The sequence below is a fragment of the Boleophthalmus pectinirostris genome, unplaced genomic scaffold (genome assembly GCF_026225935.1).
Source record: "Boleophthalmus pectinirostris isolate CB_2022bp ecotype Guang Dong unplaced genomic scaffold, ASM2622593v1 HiC_scaffold_8, whole genome shotgun sequence".
In the NCBI taxonomy this organism is placed as follows: domain Eukaryota; kingdom Metazoa; phylum Chordata; class Actinopteri; order Gobiiformes; family Gobiidae; genus Boleophthalmus; species Boleophthalmus pectinirostris.
Window position 1 is genome coordinate 16720512 of NW_026571515.1, and position 16259 is coordinate 16736770.

The 16259-nt window shown below is 42.1% G+C and overlaps 2 protein-coding genes across 4 annotated transcripts; one reads left to right on the forward strand and one right to left on the reverse strand.

The window, feature by feature from the left end:
* Nucleotides 1–34: 34 nt before the first annotated feature.
* edem2 (ER degradation enhancer, mannosidase alpha-like 2) lies at nucleotides 35–5941 on the forward strand. 3 transcript variants are annotated; one of them, XM_055166414.1, is made up of 13 exons: nucleotides 38–157; nucleotides 769–899; nucleotides 1834–1944; nucleotides 2036–2075; nucleotides 2579–2684; nucleotides 3359–3484; nucleotides 3730–3941; nucleotides 4027–4168; nucleotides 4472–4596; nucleotides 4669–4813; nucleotides 4919–5040; nucleotides 5338–5503; nucleotides 5576–5941. In XM_055166414.1, exons 2-13 carry the CDS (start codon nucleotides 787–789, stop codon nucleotides 5797–5799), a joined length of 1632 nt encoding a protein of 543 aa, XP_055022389.1. In that variant the 5' UTR covers nucleotides 38–157; nucleotides 769–786; the 3' UTR covers nucleotides 5800–5941. The 3 variants fall into 3 exon arrangements, with proteins under 3 accessions (XP_055022390.1, XP_055022389.1, XP_020778072.1); XM_055166415.1 differs by lacking the exon at nucleotides 769–899 and having other exon boundaries at nucleotides 35–157; XM_020922413.2 differs by lacking the exon at nucleotides 38–157 and having other exon boundaries at nucleotides 495–899.
* A 628-nt stretch (nucleotides 5942–6569) lies between these two features.
* LOC129412439 (uncharacterized) lies at nucleotides 6570–11336 on the reverse strand. The gene is made up of 5 exons (XM_055166413.1): nucleotides 11196–11336; nucleotides 10391–10687; nucleotides 9701–10089; nucleotides 9290–9501; nucleotides 6570–9151 (listed from the first exon to the last, which is right to left on the reverse strand). Exons 2-5 carry the CDS (start codon nucleotides 10568–10570, stop codon nucleotides 8295–8297), a joined length of 1638 nt encoding a protein of 545 aa, XP_055022388.1. The 5' UTR covers nucleotides 10571–10687; nucleotides 11196–11336; the 3' UTR covers nucleotides 6570–8294.
* Nucleotides 11337–16259: the final 4923 nt, after the last annotated feature.

Genomic DNA, 16259 nt, shown 5'->3' on the forward strand with positions numbered 1-16259 from the left:
TCCTAGAAACACACCCATTCATTTTCACATTCAATTCTCCAGCTCATCTCATCTCAGCTCATGTAGCCTGTGGACATTTCACTGTTGTCTGCACCACTCTAGAGCAGAAATCCAACCCACAACCTCCGGCCACATCACGTTATCATTGGAGACCCTGGTATGATTATTTTGTCTTTATTTTTTAATAATAATAATAATTAAAGCTTTTAGTATAGCCAGGGTGACAAAAACTATTTTAGTATAGCCAGGGTGACCAAACTATTTACTATTTACAGTCCCAGTTTTGAGCTCTGTGTCCCCTGTCCCATCAGATTTATCCAAAACCAGTGATCTGTCCCAGTTTTATACAAGAAATGTCCCAGGTGTCCCTATTTTTGACCAATCTGATACCTGCCTACAGTAAAGAGAGGCATAAATTGTAATTTGTGTAGGTAAAATACAGAAAAGACAAGGAAAATGTGACTATACTGACTCACATGATTGCCGAGTGCATAAAAATGTTCCTTAATTATGCACTCGTTTTACAATTGTATTATTACCAACCCAAACCAGGGATGTCCCAGTTTTTTATTTTGTATATTTATATTTAATCTGGTCACCCTAAGTATAGCACTACTATTTCCCAGTTTCCTGAACGCAACTCGCTAACGATGAGTGTCTTTGCGCATGCGCTGTGTGAGTTCTTCCTGTTTATATCTGCTGTTTTACTTCACGGTGATTTTCCCGATAATTAACATGTTTTGAGAGTAAATCTGCTTCTGATGTGAGGCTCGTGGACGCGCAGAGATGGCGTGCACGGCGGGATGCACGTTGTTGCTCGTGCTCGTGCTCGCGCTTGGAGCTGCACTGAGAGACACGCACGCGCGGGAGTTCACGGGGGAAGAGATGGAGACGATCAGGTACCACCACAGACACCTGCTCCACATCTTCAGTCCTGCCACTTAAATGTGCACTACGTAACTTTTCTGCTGCTGCATCTGCTACTTCCTTGTCTCCATGGAGATGTTTTTTATTGCTTAAAAATACCTTGAAAAACACGAATTCTTACTGTGGACAGGGTCACCTCTCCACAGATCTGACCTGTAACTTGGCGTAATTGTAGGGTGACCATATTTTCAAAATCAAAAGCTGGGACATCCCTGGTTTGTAGTTATTGGTAGGAATAAAATTGTGGGGAAAAATGCATAATTAAGGAAAACTGTTCTGCACTTGGCCCATTCATGACTAACATGTGGTCAGTATAGTCACATTTTCTTTGTGTTTTGGTCATTTTAAGCAACTTTTCTATATTTTACCTAAACAAATGTCAATGTATGCCTCTTTTTAGTGTTGGCAGGGATCAAATTGGTCAAAAATAGTGACACCTGGGACATTTCCTGTATAAAACTGGGACAAATCACTGGTTTTGGATAAATCTGCTGGGACAGGGGACACAGGTCTCAAAGCTGAGACTGTCCCGGGGAAATAGGGATGTCTGGTCATCCTACCTAATTGGGCTACCTGCTTCTCCCCATGGAAATAGATAAATTTAATGCCATACAGGTGCAACAATAACATCTCCATTGAGACCATCAGCAGGTGGCAGACCCTCCTCCACGAAAGTTAAATGCATCTTTAACAGCAGTACCAATGCAGGGTTCACTGAGCTGTGTTTCGAAACAACAACCTGAGCGTACATGTTAATAAGAATAAACCCTCTTAATTATGTAGGAAGAAATATGAGGCAGTTACAGGGACAGTCAGACCAAAATAATACATAAAGTATAACCAAAAAGAGTGAATGAAAGATTAGGACAAGCATGAAACCAGGACTTAATCTTTGTTCTTCTTTAGGTCCAGGATCCGGACCATGTTTTACCATGCCTACAACAGTTACCTGGACCATGCGTTCCCCTACGATGAGCTCCGCCCCCTCACTTGTGACGGACAGGACACCTGGGGCAGGTAAAGCAGATATATACTCCTCATGTAGTTGTGTGTGTATGATTCTTTCCTCTGGTGTGACTGACTCTTAATTATTGTGTCTCCCTTCCAGTTTCTCTCTCACTCTAATTGATGCGCTGGACACTCTCTTGGTGAGTCCCTCCACACACTAATCAGATCCCACCACTGACCAATGGAGTTCAAGTGTCCTCCCACTCCCCAGAATTAAATTTCTCATTCATTATTCCCATAGACTTTCTGAATTTTAATTTTTTTTTAAAGTTTGATAGCTTGCTCAGGACTAATCAGCTCTGTGGTAGCTAATGGCCACAAGACCTATACATTTATTTATTAAACTGCGGCTTTATTAAAGCATTTTGCAAAATCTTGCATTGGTCTTGTCTTTGAGCTCTTTAATAGTAGAATTTTTTTGAAAAGGTCTATTGGAAAAATGAATGGAAAATTTACTTCCGGAAGCAGAGCAGGCTGTCACTATTGAACCCCATGACAGCCCAGCTCTGACCAATCACAGCCAGACACTGACAGAAGCAACCAATCACAGCCCAGAACTAACTAACTGCACCGGGAGATCAACAATTCAGGGCTATTGTCAAGTACTTGTTGTTAATGTCCACTGGGGGGCATTCTTTTGCAGGTTTTGGGGAACAGGACTGAGTTCCAGAGAGTGGCTTCTTTGCTTCAGGAAACTGTTCACTTTGATATTGACGTAAATGCTTCCGTTTTTGAGACCAACATCAGAGGTAAAACCACAGTCCAGTCCTACTTTAACAGAACATGTGAATGATCTTATGTTATGCAAAATTGACTCCTGTGAGCTTTAAGGCATGTTATAATGTTGTTACCTCACCAAAAACATACCGAGAGTTGTAATTGTTTCATTCACACCTTTATTATTAGTTGTCTATGTTTCAAAAGCTCAAAATGATCTGCTCTACTTTAGTTAACAGCTCCTTTTACCATTTTTTTAAATTTTTTTTAGAAGAGATTGGCACTTAAATCATCCAAATGATTCCAGAGAATGGCTATGGAGTTTAAAAACACAATGGAGCATTCCTGTATTACAACATGACATCACAAGGTGGAACAGGTTTTTTTTTGTTTTTTTGAGAGAAGAACTCAGCCTAGATATGCAGGGTTTGTGTGTTAAACATGTATGAATGAAACAAAACACAACTCCAGGTTTGTTTGTGATGAGGAAAGAACATTTTTTAACATAGATCAGAAAATTGCATAATATGGGAGTTCTACATTTGTTTTTGTCCCAAATTTGTTGAGATCCATTAACACATATTAATATTCCTTCTAAACATGTTCAGATGTCCTTGAGCCTGCTCAGTTTGACCTTCTTCATTTCATTCTCAGTTCTGTTCACATCATTATAAACCTGTTATTATCCCTGTGTCTCTTGTGTCAGTGGTGGGGGGTTTGCTCTCCGCTCACCTCCTCTCGGGTCGGGCGGGTCTGGAGTTAGAGCCTGGTTGGCCGTGTTCAGGTCCCTTACTGAGAATGGCAGAGGACGCAGCCAAGAAACTGCTACCAGGTCAGAGATGCAATTAATCAAAAAAAATAGCTGAATCATTTACCTAACATCACAGTAGGTACACATATTAAAATATCAGTATAATACCATATTGATTTTGGCAATATGTATATAAAAAAGAACGTCTGAAAAGTACACTGTAAAGGCATCATTCTGGCAAGGTCAAATTTAGGTCAGATGTGTTTCTTGTGAGCCTCTTATCTCAGTTTTATTGTTTTTGTAAGTCTCTAAGTCTCTCTCCCCAGCCTTTGAGACCCCCTCTGGGATGCCGTATGGGACTGTGAACCTGCTGCGTGGGGTCAGTCCCTCTGAAACCCCTGTCACCTGTACAGCTGGAGTGGGGACATTCATCCTGGAGTTTGCGACTCTGAGCAGACTCACTGGGAACCAAACCTACGAGGACCTGGCCCACAAGGCTCTGCAGGCTTTGTGGCAGACCAGGTCCAGCATTGGACTGGTACTGACCTGGGACTCATCCAGAACTCAACCAGGACTTAACCAGGACTGAAGCAGGACTAACCTCTGACTGTTCTGGTCCTCAGGTGGGGAACCACATAGACGTTGTGACTCAGAAGTGGGTGGCTCAGGATGCAGGGATTGGAGCTGGAGTCGACTCATACTTTGAATATTTGGTGAAAGGATCCATCCTCCTCCAGGACCCTGGACTACTGCATATGTTCCATGGTATGGCTCAGAGACACTGAGAGATATAATTTGTCCAGGAAATGAGTCTATCAGCAGCTCATGTTTAGATTTGTAATAGATAAAAGGAGCGCAGATGGTATGGGCAGAAGTGAGACCTACTCTGAGGCCTTGAGCAGAGTTTTTCAGTCTAACCCAGCATGACCTAACCAGAAAATCACGGGAGAAACCGCAAAGAGCCACTTATTTAGAGGCATTCATTTATAGATGAGAAGAAGAAATTAGGTCTATTGTGCATGAAGATTGTGTAATGGCTGATGCAATTCTTACTGTTATTTATTTCAGAATATGACAAAGCAATCCAGAACTACACTCGGTTTGATGATTGGTACCTGTGGGTCCAGATGCACAAAGGCACAGTGTCCATGCCAGTCTTTCAGTCCCTGGAGGCATTCTGGCCCGGCTTACAGGTAAGATCTGTGGATGAATGGGACCACAGGGCAAACACAGCTGAAGAGATAGACTAAATCTTTGTCCTTTAGTCTTTGATTGGAGATCTGGAAAGTGCAGTGAGGACCTTCCAGAATTACTATTCGGTCTGGAGACAGTTTGGAGGTCTTCCAGAGTTCTACAGCATCCCACAGGGTTATACTGTGGACAAGAGAGAAGGCTACCCTCTTAGACCAGGTAAGAAATAAATGTGATTTACGCACTTACCCACAATAATTGTATTAAACTTGTGTTTGTATAAGAATGTGTTTCTGATGTATTTAAATATATTTGGGGTTTCAGAGTTGATAGAAAGTGCCATGTACTTGTTCCGAGCCACTGGGGATCACATGTATCTGCAGATGGGCCTGGACGCTCTGGAGTCCATTGAAAAGATCAGCCGCACACCGTGTGGATATGCCTCGGTGAGAGTTGTGCTATTACAACTACATCTATTACTACTAGGGCTGGGTGATGTTCGCGCTAGATTATTAATATTAATAGTAGTTTCTTATAATACCAAATTTAGACTAGTTCTGACATGGACAAAACCAATTCCTAAAGTATTCAGAGCAAAGATACTGAAAAAAATATTGTTCGTGTACTAGTACTTAAAAAATAAAAAAAATAAAAAATAGGCACCCACCCCTAACCTCCACTGTTGCTCCTACTGCTGGTACGATCCTACTGAATCATGCATAAACTTTGATATCTGTAATCAGGTGAAAGATCTGAGGGACCACCAACTGGACAACAGGATGGAGTCCTTCTTTTTGGCAGAGACCATTAAATACCTTTACCTGCTCTTTGACCCCACCCACTTCCTGCATGGGGGCGGACCATGGGAAGAAGGGGCCGGGTTTTCTGGAAGGTGTGTGCTTGGGACAGGTGAGTTACTTTCAAGCACATTTGAGTTGTGTAGTATTTACAAACACAATTTACAAGAATGTTTTTTAACAGGAGCCTACATCTTCAATACTGAGGCCCATCCCATCGATGCTGCTGCTCTGTACTGCTGCCACAGCCACGAGTCTGACCAATCAGAGATCAGGAACATTCTCCTAGGTCAGCCCACTGGCCAATCATCTACCAGCCAATCACACAGCTCAAACCTTAGATGTCCAGTTCAACCCTTCAGCTCAAGACTTGCAGTTAAGGGACAAGTCTTCACGGAGAACAATTAAAACACATGTGGACCAAAACCAAACTGGGACTGAACCAGAGCTATAATAATATTTAAACAGACTTGGTTGTTTATATTTAAAGATAATGTGGGTTACATTTGTTTTAAATTTAAATAAAGTCTATTTTATTTTTCTTAAACAATGTATTTATTTAAGCGTTCATCTGGGAAGTGGAGGGGTACAGTTGTGTTGTCGCTCCCATCGCCTAATAATACTCCAGTCACAATACTGTAGCTGACATTAAAGCTCCTACGTAGAATTGAGTTTTGTGAGATTTAAGCCATGTTACTTCACCCAGAACATACCTGGAGATGTGTTTTGTTTCATTCACATGTTTGAGTAACCCTCTATTTTTAGTCTGACCTCTCCAAAGCTCAAAATGCTATGTTCCACCTTGTAATGTCATGAAGCAGTAGCTTTCAAGTTAACTGCTACATTTTACTTTTAGTTCAGTAGAGATTGGCAATTTCCAGGCTGAAATTATCCAAATGATTTTAGTGAAGGTGTATGAAGTTTAAAAACACAATGGAGCACTTCTTGTATTACCACATGACATCACAAGATGGAACAGAGTGTTTTCAAGTTCGAGAAAGAACACAGCCTAAATATGCTGGATTTGTGTGTACTAAAACGTGTAAATAATAATACAAAACAAAACTCCAGGTATGTTTTTGATGAGGAAACAACATTAAATCAGAAAAACAAAACATAAACGACATGAGAATTTAGACTTAAAATTTAAACAGATTTATTTACAAAAATACCACAAACAAACCCTTTTCATCCTGATATGAACTGCTCCTCTGTCACTGTGATGCCACTACTAGCATAATATTTGTGATTTATTAGACTCCATAAGTTGTAAATAACTACAGTACAGTTGAGATGAAACATTAAATTTGTTCTTATGCGTAATTACCTGCACTGCATGCCTGTACATCATTTTACCACAGTTTGTTAGCAACATAAAGGTTGAGTTAGGTTCACAAACAGCCTCAAACAGCAGAACATTTTGCTTCATATCCTAGCTGACACAAAGGTACTATTTTCAGCCACAAAGGATCAGTAAAGGGACATTTTAGTGCTGATCTGGAACATCAAATAAAGCTGTATTCTGTCCTGAGTGAGATCTGCTCCCTCTAAGCACTATACTGTACACAGTTTTTAAATACACTATCGTACTCTGTGTTATTGTTTCTGGATTTTCTGTGCAGTTATATTCCTCCTCATCCTCTGCACCTTTCGGGAGCAGTGGACCGGAGCTGAGCCTGGATCCTGTTAACTGTAAAACAACTGCTAAATAGTGTTTCTGTCATGATTTTGTGAACTTGCCGAATTGACGAGGTGGTTAAATGACGACGACAGTGATGGAGTCGTCAAAGTGTTGCTGTGGAAACTGTGATGCAGCGGTCACCGTGGAGACGCTCAGACAGTCGCCATGGAGACACTCGGATGGAAACGAGTGAAAGAATGAGCTGGACCACACTCTCACCTCAGTCATCTTTAACAACTGTGAACTGGCAACACAAAAATACTGGTTTAGAGCGAGAAATTAAGACTCTAAGGTGCAAAGAGTACAGTGTGTGTTTTGGTAGGAGTAAACAGAATTGATCTTTCATAAACAGAATACATGTTTCATAAAGATGGGAGTAAAATTTGCAAGATACAAACAGTGTGATGGTGAGGTTCCTCTACTGAGAGAATCTCAGGCTGTAGTGCCATCTTCGTCCAGATGAGGAGAAGAGAGAGGTCTGAGGAGGTGGTGCTGCTAGTTATGGAAATTACGTATATAGATGCATTTGACAGCTCCAGGTCAAGTAAAATGGCCACACACCAAATGAATTACATAAAATAAATAAAAATGTTCCCAAATGATTCCAGAATCAAACCTGGGTTCAGATTTTGACCTGGTTAGAATGTGGTTCTAATGTTTCTGACCTTTAATTTAATCTTATTTTAATTAGATAAAAAATATATAGGCCTATATTGCTGTTAAAACATATATTTCCTTAGCTCACATGAATCTCTGAGCCTTTTGGGCAAACTTTACTTTTCTCTTTCACACTCACATCTGATCTAGAGTAATACCTGAATATTTACACCTGTCTGAAAGCAGAATGTGTCTTGGTTTGATTAGTTTGGACACTAAAAAACTACTAAAATCATGATGTATTTGAATTAATGGAGAAGTATTTCTTTTTTGCAGTGTAGTTAATCTTAATCTGAATTTCGGTTGACAGTGTGTGTATTCACATATTTATTCACAGTTTAGTCCAGGACCCGTTTCCTCTCCTTTAGAAACAGTCACAGAGTTCTCATCAGTATTAGATCTTCTTCTGGTCCACATGAGGTTTGGACTTGGTTCTGATCATCATCTGATATGTGTAAACACAGGTTGTAGGTGCTTTTTCCATGTTTTCAGTTTTGGCTCTGGTTCTAGCCTTAGTTCTGGTCTGGTGTAGACAGTCCTGGTTCTGGTACTTGTTCTGGTTTGATCAGACTGTAGTAACAGACAGGAGCGGACTGGGCCAGCCCTTGCTCCTGTTTTCTGTTCTGGTCCCATGGCTCAGCAGCTCTTCAATGGTGGTCCACTCGTCAAGAATCTGCCTGGTCCTGATGCGGTCCAGGTTCTGGTCTCTCAGGACCATGAGTGGATCCTGGTCCGGTCCAGAACGACTCTGGGAGGATCTGATCCGGGTTTTGTGACCTGGTCTGCGGCGATCTTGGGGAGGTGGGAACAACTCTTCATCAGTGGTGACATCACTCCTCTGATGGACCAATCGTGGAGCTCGATGCCTTCGAAGTGGCCTCTGATTGGGCGATCTGGGACTGGACTGGACTGTGCTGTAAAACTGAGGTGTGGTCTCTCGGTTGGATCTAGTTTTGAGAGTCTGGGAGGTCCGAGTCAGAGGACTGTGATGGTTTTGGTCCAGGCTAAGCTCTCTGGTCCGGTTAGGTTTGACGAAGGCTTGATCCAAGGACTCTCTGGATCTGGTTGTGATTTGGGGGTTGTACATAGAAGGGTTTTGGGGGATTTGGTTGAAGTCCTGGTTTTGGTCTTGGGTTAAGCTGGTTTGTCTGTCATGGGTCGAGCTCCGATCCCATTGGCTGGTTCTGGTTAGGCTCCTCCTCGGTGCAGTGCTGGCCTGGTTAGACCTGGTCTCAGATGGACCGCTCTGGGAGGTCCGGGTCTCTGAAGCCTGGAGGGTGCAGGGGTGGCTGGCTCTCCTCCGATGCTGGTTCTGATTCTGGCTCAGATTTGTGAAAGTTTGGCTCCGGTTTGGTTCTGTTAAAGTTCTGGATCCGTCTTGCAGCCAGAGCGCTCTCCGCTGGCAGGGCTCGGTGCGACAGCCTGTGGGAAAAAAGATGATAATAGATCATCACATTAGAGTTATGTAGGTTTATTGACACAGTATATTAGTGACATGATAGACCCCAGACAGCTGAATCAGTATTCACAGAGCACACACAGTACAGCTGACTCACTGACCAAGGGGTGTGGTCGCAGGTGAGCGCTGTCTCTGTAACCGGGGGCTGTGTTGCCGTGGAGACGTGGGGCTGCGTTCCGGACGGTGAAAGTGGACTGTTGTTGTGGTACTGTTGCCTACGCTGCAGCTAGCCCTGGGCCCCGACTCTGGGATGGACTGCATCTCCCAGAATCCCCTCTGGTCCGACTGTTCATGTGTATAATGAGGAGCAGGACTAAAAAACAGACACAGTAAGACTCATTACAAGTTACTTCATTTGATCACAGAACTACAGAGCAATAATATTCACTTGCAAGTGATGCTGGCTTTTTACCAACATGGAATCATCAGCAAAAGTCACAAAAGCAAAAGAAAAGCATCTTATACAACAATGGTTTATTATGAAATGTTGAACCTAAACTATTCTGACTCACCTCCAGTTCTCAGGGATTGACTGCAGTTCCCAGCGGCCTCTCTGAAGATGCGGGCGATGGTGTCCGGGAGAGGGGCCGACAACTCTAGGGGCGGGGCCTGCAGCTCTGGGGGCGGGACCTGCAGTGCTGACACTGTGGAAGCCTGAATCACTGGGCTCTGACGTCAAAGACGATGTCAAAGAGTCTGAAGGAGAAGAGCCTCGGGATGAAGGAGTGTGGCCTGGGAGCGATGACACAATATCAGTCTCTGCCTCTGAGAGCAGTATCCCTTTGAGGAACTGAGAGGAACTGCAGGGGAAGTCTGGAACCAGACCAGGACCAGGCTGAACCTGGTCCAGATCCATGGCGGGATCAGGCCTGAGGTCTGGTGGAGGCCAGGGACACGTGAACTGAGAAGAAACAGGAATGATAGAGAATGTTATTGACTGATAGCCTGGTAAACCCTCTGACTTTTGAATGTTTTGGTCCTGATCCCCATCCCAGTCTGAGCGGTCAGCAAAAATGTGCTAAAAGACGTATGAGATTACGTATACTAGACTTTATCTGTACAATACTGGCAGAAAGTCAAATACCTTTAAAGCCCAGTCTCCACATATTATATGACTTAAACTATTTCTTGTTTAGACTGATAAAGTACATTTGTGAAATACCACATGATTAAACATGGCAGCTGAAGTCAAGAGGATGTACCTGAGTCTGAAGCCACTCGGGGTCCATCTGGTCCATTTGGTCCAGGCTGTAGGACACACTGGGGACACAGCTGGGGGTGGGAAACTGGTCATGTGACATAAAGGGGTAAAGGTCAGGGGGAATGTAGGGGTCACTGTAGCAAGGCCTCTGAGTCTGACTCATCTCCCAATGAGCTTCCATTGGTCTGTACTGGCCCCGCCCTCTCTCTTCAAGCTGCACTGTGATTGGTTGACCAAATTCATCCCTGAAGTGTAGCTCTTCAGGGCCATGGGAGTGTCGCAAGGGCCGGGGTTTAGGCTGTGGAACACAGAACGCAATCATCCTGAAATTAGTTTTGGTCCATTTTTCTGTAGAATCTCTTATTAAAACAAAATGCATGGAAACGAAAAATGTTGCAGAAGTTCAATATTTCAATGTAGTTTAAATTTAACTACAGCTTAAACGTAAAGTGAACTAAACATTAAATCAGCTACTATTTTACTATTTTTGGGGCATTTTTGCATCTATGCAAACTAGGTATATTTGTTGAGCTGGTTCATGCCAGACTGATATGTGTGTCACTGTGAATTATCAGTCAGGGATGGATCTTATTGAAAACTATTGGAAAACGCGGCACATCATGAAAACAATTTGAATCTGAAGTGCCACAGAACAAGCTGAAAAAAATCTAACTTTAGATAGTAGAATGCCTCACATTCTTCACAAACAAAATAGTCTGTACTGACGTTAAATAAACTGAAGCACTTCTGTCAGCCATGGTTGTTTTGGTTTGCTTGAGCGTGTTCCATTTGGCTTCTGCACAAACCTCAATGCTTCTCTGTGATTAGTCGCTCACCACCTGTCAGGCCCTAACGCACCAGCGAGCACCAAGATTCTCATGAGTTTGTGAACTCATAAATATCACTAGAATCCATCTTGCTGTGCAAGGTTATATATTTTCATCGAGTATGTGCTGCTTCCAGTGGCCACTGCAATTTCAAAAACTTGGTGACATCACACAGCACTGCTCAGTGTTTCTGATTACAAACACCTGCAGGGGCAGAGTTTGAAGTGTGGATATCTGTTAGACCAATCACACTGCTCCTTACACCCCCAGACCCCACCCCTCTTCACTCTTTCCTTCAGTCCACAGGTCCCAAAGTCTAATGCACTATGTAACTTTTCTGAAAGCTTCACAACTTTGTCTCCATGTTATCTCTTTGCCTGGAATGTTACTCAGTATGGCATTAAACTTATATCCACCTCCAGGAAGACAAACAGGTGGCAACACAGCACAGGTCAGATCTATGGACAGGTGAGCCCAGAATGCATCTGCAGAATATTAAATTAATAACAATCCCCATAGGGACAAGCAGGTGGCAGATCATTAGTTTTTACTTTCTGCCCAGGTGTCCCAAAATACCTAGAGGTTTGAAAACATTCCCAATCACAAATGTGAACAGAGAGCGCCGTGGAGGCTAATGTGTTCCAGTGAGTTAAAGAGCACAGGGCAGTACAGCTGTGCTCTGGGGCGGTGCTGGTGGATTGTGGGAAACGTAGTCCAGTGTTGTCCACTGTGTTGGAGAGCACAGAGCAGTACAGCTGAGTGGGTCTGAATGTGTGACAGTGATGTGACCTGACAGCCCACTGCTCTAACACACACACATACACACAGAGAGAGACAAGAGAGTGACCGAGTTTCTTGTCTCTCCTCTAGCTGTGAAACTGCCTTGAGTCAACATCACCCGTCCTCCAAGACTTCCAAGACTAATTTACACTACCACATTTGAGAATATTAAAGGGCTCATATTACACTATTTTCTGATCTATGATATAATGTTGGTAACTTATCATAAACATACCCAAAGTTGTGTTACATTCACACAAATCCTGCATATTCAGGCTGAGTTCTTCTCTCAAATAGAAAACACTGTTCCACCTTGTGATGTCATGTGGTAACACAGGAAGTGCTCCACCATGTTTTTAAACTCCAAACCTTTTCACTAAAATAATTTGAGATGTAGACAGATCAATAAATCAGGCTTACTCAAACATGGGTGAATGAAACAAAACATAACTCCAGGTATGTTTTTGAGGAGGTAACAACATTATTACATGGCTTAAAACTCACACGACCCAATTTTGTGTAATAAACCTTTAATCATAAAATGAATAATACAATATAGCATTAGTATTTCAGTATAGAGATCAGGGGTGTTAAAAAAAATAACAAAAATCAGATACTAAAACCAGTACTCATTTGAGCAAGTACTAAAAAGTCACATCAACAAGATAAAATTGGACCTTCTCTTAACACTTTTAGAATGATCTTGTGCTGTATCAGATCTAGTATAAACCCACGTGTATGTATAATAAAGAAAAAAAAAAGTGTTTAAAAATGACAAAATTGTCCAAAAAAATTACTTTTAAAATTTGGGTATCAAAATCAGTATCGAGTATTTGCAGGGACCCCGAACTTTAACACTAACACTCAGTACTCATAGAGCAGATTGAGTTGCATTAAACAAGTCCCTAATGAGCAAAAGTATTTTAATCTCTGTGGTCACACCCCATAATTTTGACTTCTGTCTGAGTTTTCCCCAAAAGCTTCAGGCTCCTCCATCAGAGCGTATCATCATCACCCAGTCTCCTTACACAAAATACACACCAAAATACAGGACGAAACCAGGACTAGATCCATGCCCTTGTACTGTCTGTACTCGTCTGTCCAAAGGATTTAGGATCAGAACATCTCATTCGTCAGAAAAACTTCACACTTGCACACATGCCAAATTGCCACATCCAAACTGGGACTAAACTGGTGCTAAAGTAGACCCGGCACTAAACCTGTACCAGACTAGGACTACATCAGGACTAGAGCAGGACCAAAGCAAGTAACAGGACTGAATGGAAATATGAACACATCCTACACATCCATCTGAAGGAGGATTAAGGCACTTTGAACAAATCCAAGAACAAACAGGATGTAAAATAAAAAATAAACCAGAATTTAAAGATTCACTGTGTAACTTTTCTGATACCTGCTTTTCTCCATGAGGATGTTTTGCCTGGAATGTTCTACAGTTTGGCATTAAATTTACCTGTCTCTACAAACACAATCAGGCGCGTTATTCACATTACATTCATAGCAAAACACCTCAGATTGAATAAATGTAAGATAGGAGCATAATGCCTACACAGAAACATCTCCATGGATACAAGCAATTTGCATACTGCACCTTTAAAGGGCCCATATTACATTATTTTCTGATCTGTTATAATGTTGTTTCCTCATTAAAAATATACCTGGGGTTGTTTCATTCACAAATGTTTAACACACAGATCATTTTAAGTTGAGTTTTTCACTCAAACTGAAACACTCTGTTCCACCTTGTGATGCCATGTGGTAATACAGGAAGTGCTTCACTGTGTTTTAAAAGTTACACCTATGCCTTCACTGGAATATTTTAGATAATTTCAAGACCTGGAATTGCCTGTTTATACTGAACAAGAGGTAAAGGGTAGAGTTTAATTTGGAAACTACTGCTTTGTGACATCACAAGGCGGAACAGAGCATTTTGAGATTTGGAAATGTAGACAGAGTAATAATAAAGGGTTATTCAAACATGCGTGAATGAAACAAATCCCAACTCCAGGTGTGTTTTTGACGAGGTAACATTATAACAAGACTTAAAGCTCACAAGAATTAATTTAGCCAAATATAGGACCTTTAAATAGGTTCAAACTAGAAATGAGGACTAAATCAGATCAAAATCAGTAAACCAGTGCTAACAGCTCCCTCCTCCTCTGCCCACTTGACAGTCAGACTTGAGCCTCCACATCCTCACCTCTCTCCTCTCTGTGTAAAACAATTCAGCTGTCACTCTCCCTGCTGTCATTCACTGTCCCACTGGATTCAAATACGGCATCACAATCATCACTATACTGTAGCAAATCTGTTTCCTTCCTCTTATGTTAAATGGTATATTGTGACGATTCTTATTCTAAAATGTGTGAGTGCTGTGTTTGTTCTGTGATTGTGTTGCTTCATGAAAAGATTGACTCACCCGATTCCTGCCTCTGCTCACACTCAATCTGCAGCCCATCTCTGCACATTCAGCCTAGGAGACGAGGAGAGGAGACGAGGAGACAGGGAGACAAGGCAAGGAGAGAGGAGAGGAGGAGAGGAGACACACAGATCCAAGTCTAAGTCCAAGTCTAGATCCAGGTCCAGGGAGGCGCAGACTGGAGCCAGCTGCGTGCGTCCTGCTCCGAGTGCGTCTCATTTTCAAACTGAGATTCCCCCACAATGCACTGTTTGCTGCTGTGGACTGCAGCTCCCAGCATGCACAAGGCTCACAGATGAATGGAATCATGGGAGGTGGAGTCCAAAGAGCCACATTATCACTGTCATAAGACCTAAGTCTTTCAAATCTGCACTGCGCAACTTTTCTGGTGGAGGGTAACCATGGAGATGTTATTGAAATACAATAGTTCCTTCTGTGAACAGGAGCAACTCTCCACAGATCTGAATTGTAATAGCTTAATCTATACTGTGAAACATAATAGACAAAGCAATAACATCCCCACGGAGATAAGCAGGTGGCGGACCCTCCACTAGAAATGTTACGCACTGTAGCTTTGAGTAAATAAACTCAAAATGCCAGTATGATCGCTATACTTCTGACTGATTTCAGTGCCATGAATACAAATTTGTTGAGCTACTTTATGTATTACAGGGATACTGTTTAAACCACATTTATAACACTGTTTATAGGCATAACTTATAATCAGGACTCTCTTGTAAATAAAACTCTGATTATAATGAGACCATCAGACAATATGATCCAAGTCTAAAGATCTTTTTTTTGGTTTTTTTGTTTTGTCCAAATTAGAAAATGAAAAAGGAGACCCTGTATAACCACTAAATAACACACTTTCTTATTCATGCATATTAAGATTCAGTTTTTATATAAATGACAGAAATGGTTTAGTTTTTATAGTTAACTAATGTTTATTTACAGTCTGTACAGTTTACTGCAATTACACAGAGTCCAGTTAGAGTCATTACATTAAAACAATAAAACAAAAAAACTCAAAACAACACGAGACAGGAAGGCAAGGTCAAACAAAAAGAGAATGCTGATCATTAAGCACAACTCAAAACATTTTACCTTTCAACTGTTTGATGGTTATAATGCTACTATTATAGAATATGCCTACTCTGAAATGTAGGGGGCGCTGTACAGTGAAAAATGTGGTTAAAAATCTTTATTGAACCAGGATATTCCCACTGAGATTTACTGTCAGGGGACTCCTGGCCCCAGTGGGGACCCTATTGCACATGTTGTCAGAGGTAACCGCAGCAGAACATAAATTTCCACTCAGAAAATGCTCCCCCTGCTGGAATCCTACCGGGGACGGTCTTGGCGAGAAACTAAAGCACTAGCTAACCATTCTGTCACTGTGTGGCCTTGAAATCTACTGAGTTCAGCTTTGAGAGCCCAGAGGTGTGGCTCTCAGGAAGAGGAAACTAAAGCTCTCTCAGTGGAGGAGCAGACATATCCATAAAACTAGCAGGCTCCAGGACCCACAGAGGACCACAGTGTGTGCAGAGGACACAGTCTCATGTCGCTTGTGTTTCTCCACCGGCCCCTTCTGCTGCTGCCCCCGGTTCTCAGGAGGTTGGGTCTTAGGACCAGGGGCTGTAGTCTGAGGGTGAGAAGGAGGAGCCTTTTCACTGGTCTGAGGGCAAACAGGGATTCAGTTAAATACCGTTGTAATTAGTGCCAGGTCTGGACACACCAAGCCAATCACTGCCTCGAGTGTTCAGTGACTAAAGTGAAGACCTGATCTTTGTCCATTCAGCTGTGTTTAGCAGACATCAAAT

Excerpts from the sequence above, each read along its gene's own strand:
- edem2 (XM_055166414.1), top strand. The coding sequence starts at position 787 with ATGGCGTGCACGGCGGGATGCACGTTGTTGCTCGTGCTCGTGCTCGCG. Across the intron at positions 2,076-2,578 it reads ATGCGCTGGACACTCTCTTG|GTTTTGGGGAACAGGACTGA; the intron begins GTGAGTCCCTCC and ends ATTCTTTTGCAG. Across the intron at positions 3,942-4,026 it reads CCAGGTCCAGCATTGGACTG|GTGGGGAACCACATAGACGT; the intron begins GTACTGACCTGG and ends TCTGGTCCTCAG.
- LOC129412439 (XM_055166413.1), bottom strand. The coding sequence starts at position 10,570 with ATGGAAGCTCATTGGGAGATGAGTCAGACTCAGAGGCCTTGCTACAGT. Across the intron at positions 9,502-9,700 it reads TCAATCCCTGAGAACTGGAG|TCCTGCTCCTCATTATACAC; the intron begins GTGAGTCAGAAT and ends TCTGTTTTTTAG. Across the intron at positions 9,152-9,289 it reads ACCTGCGACCACACCCCTTG|GCTGTCGCACCGAGCCCTGC; the intron begins GTCAGTGAGTCA and ends TTTTTCCCACAG.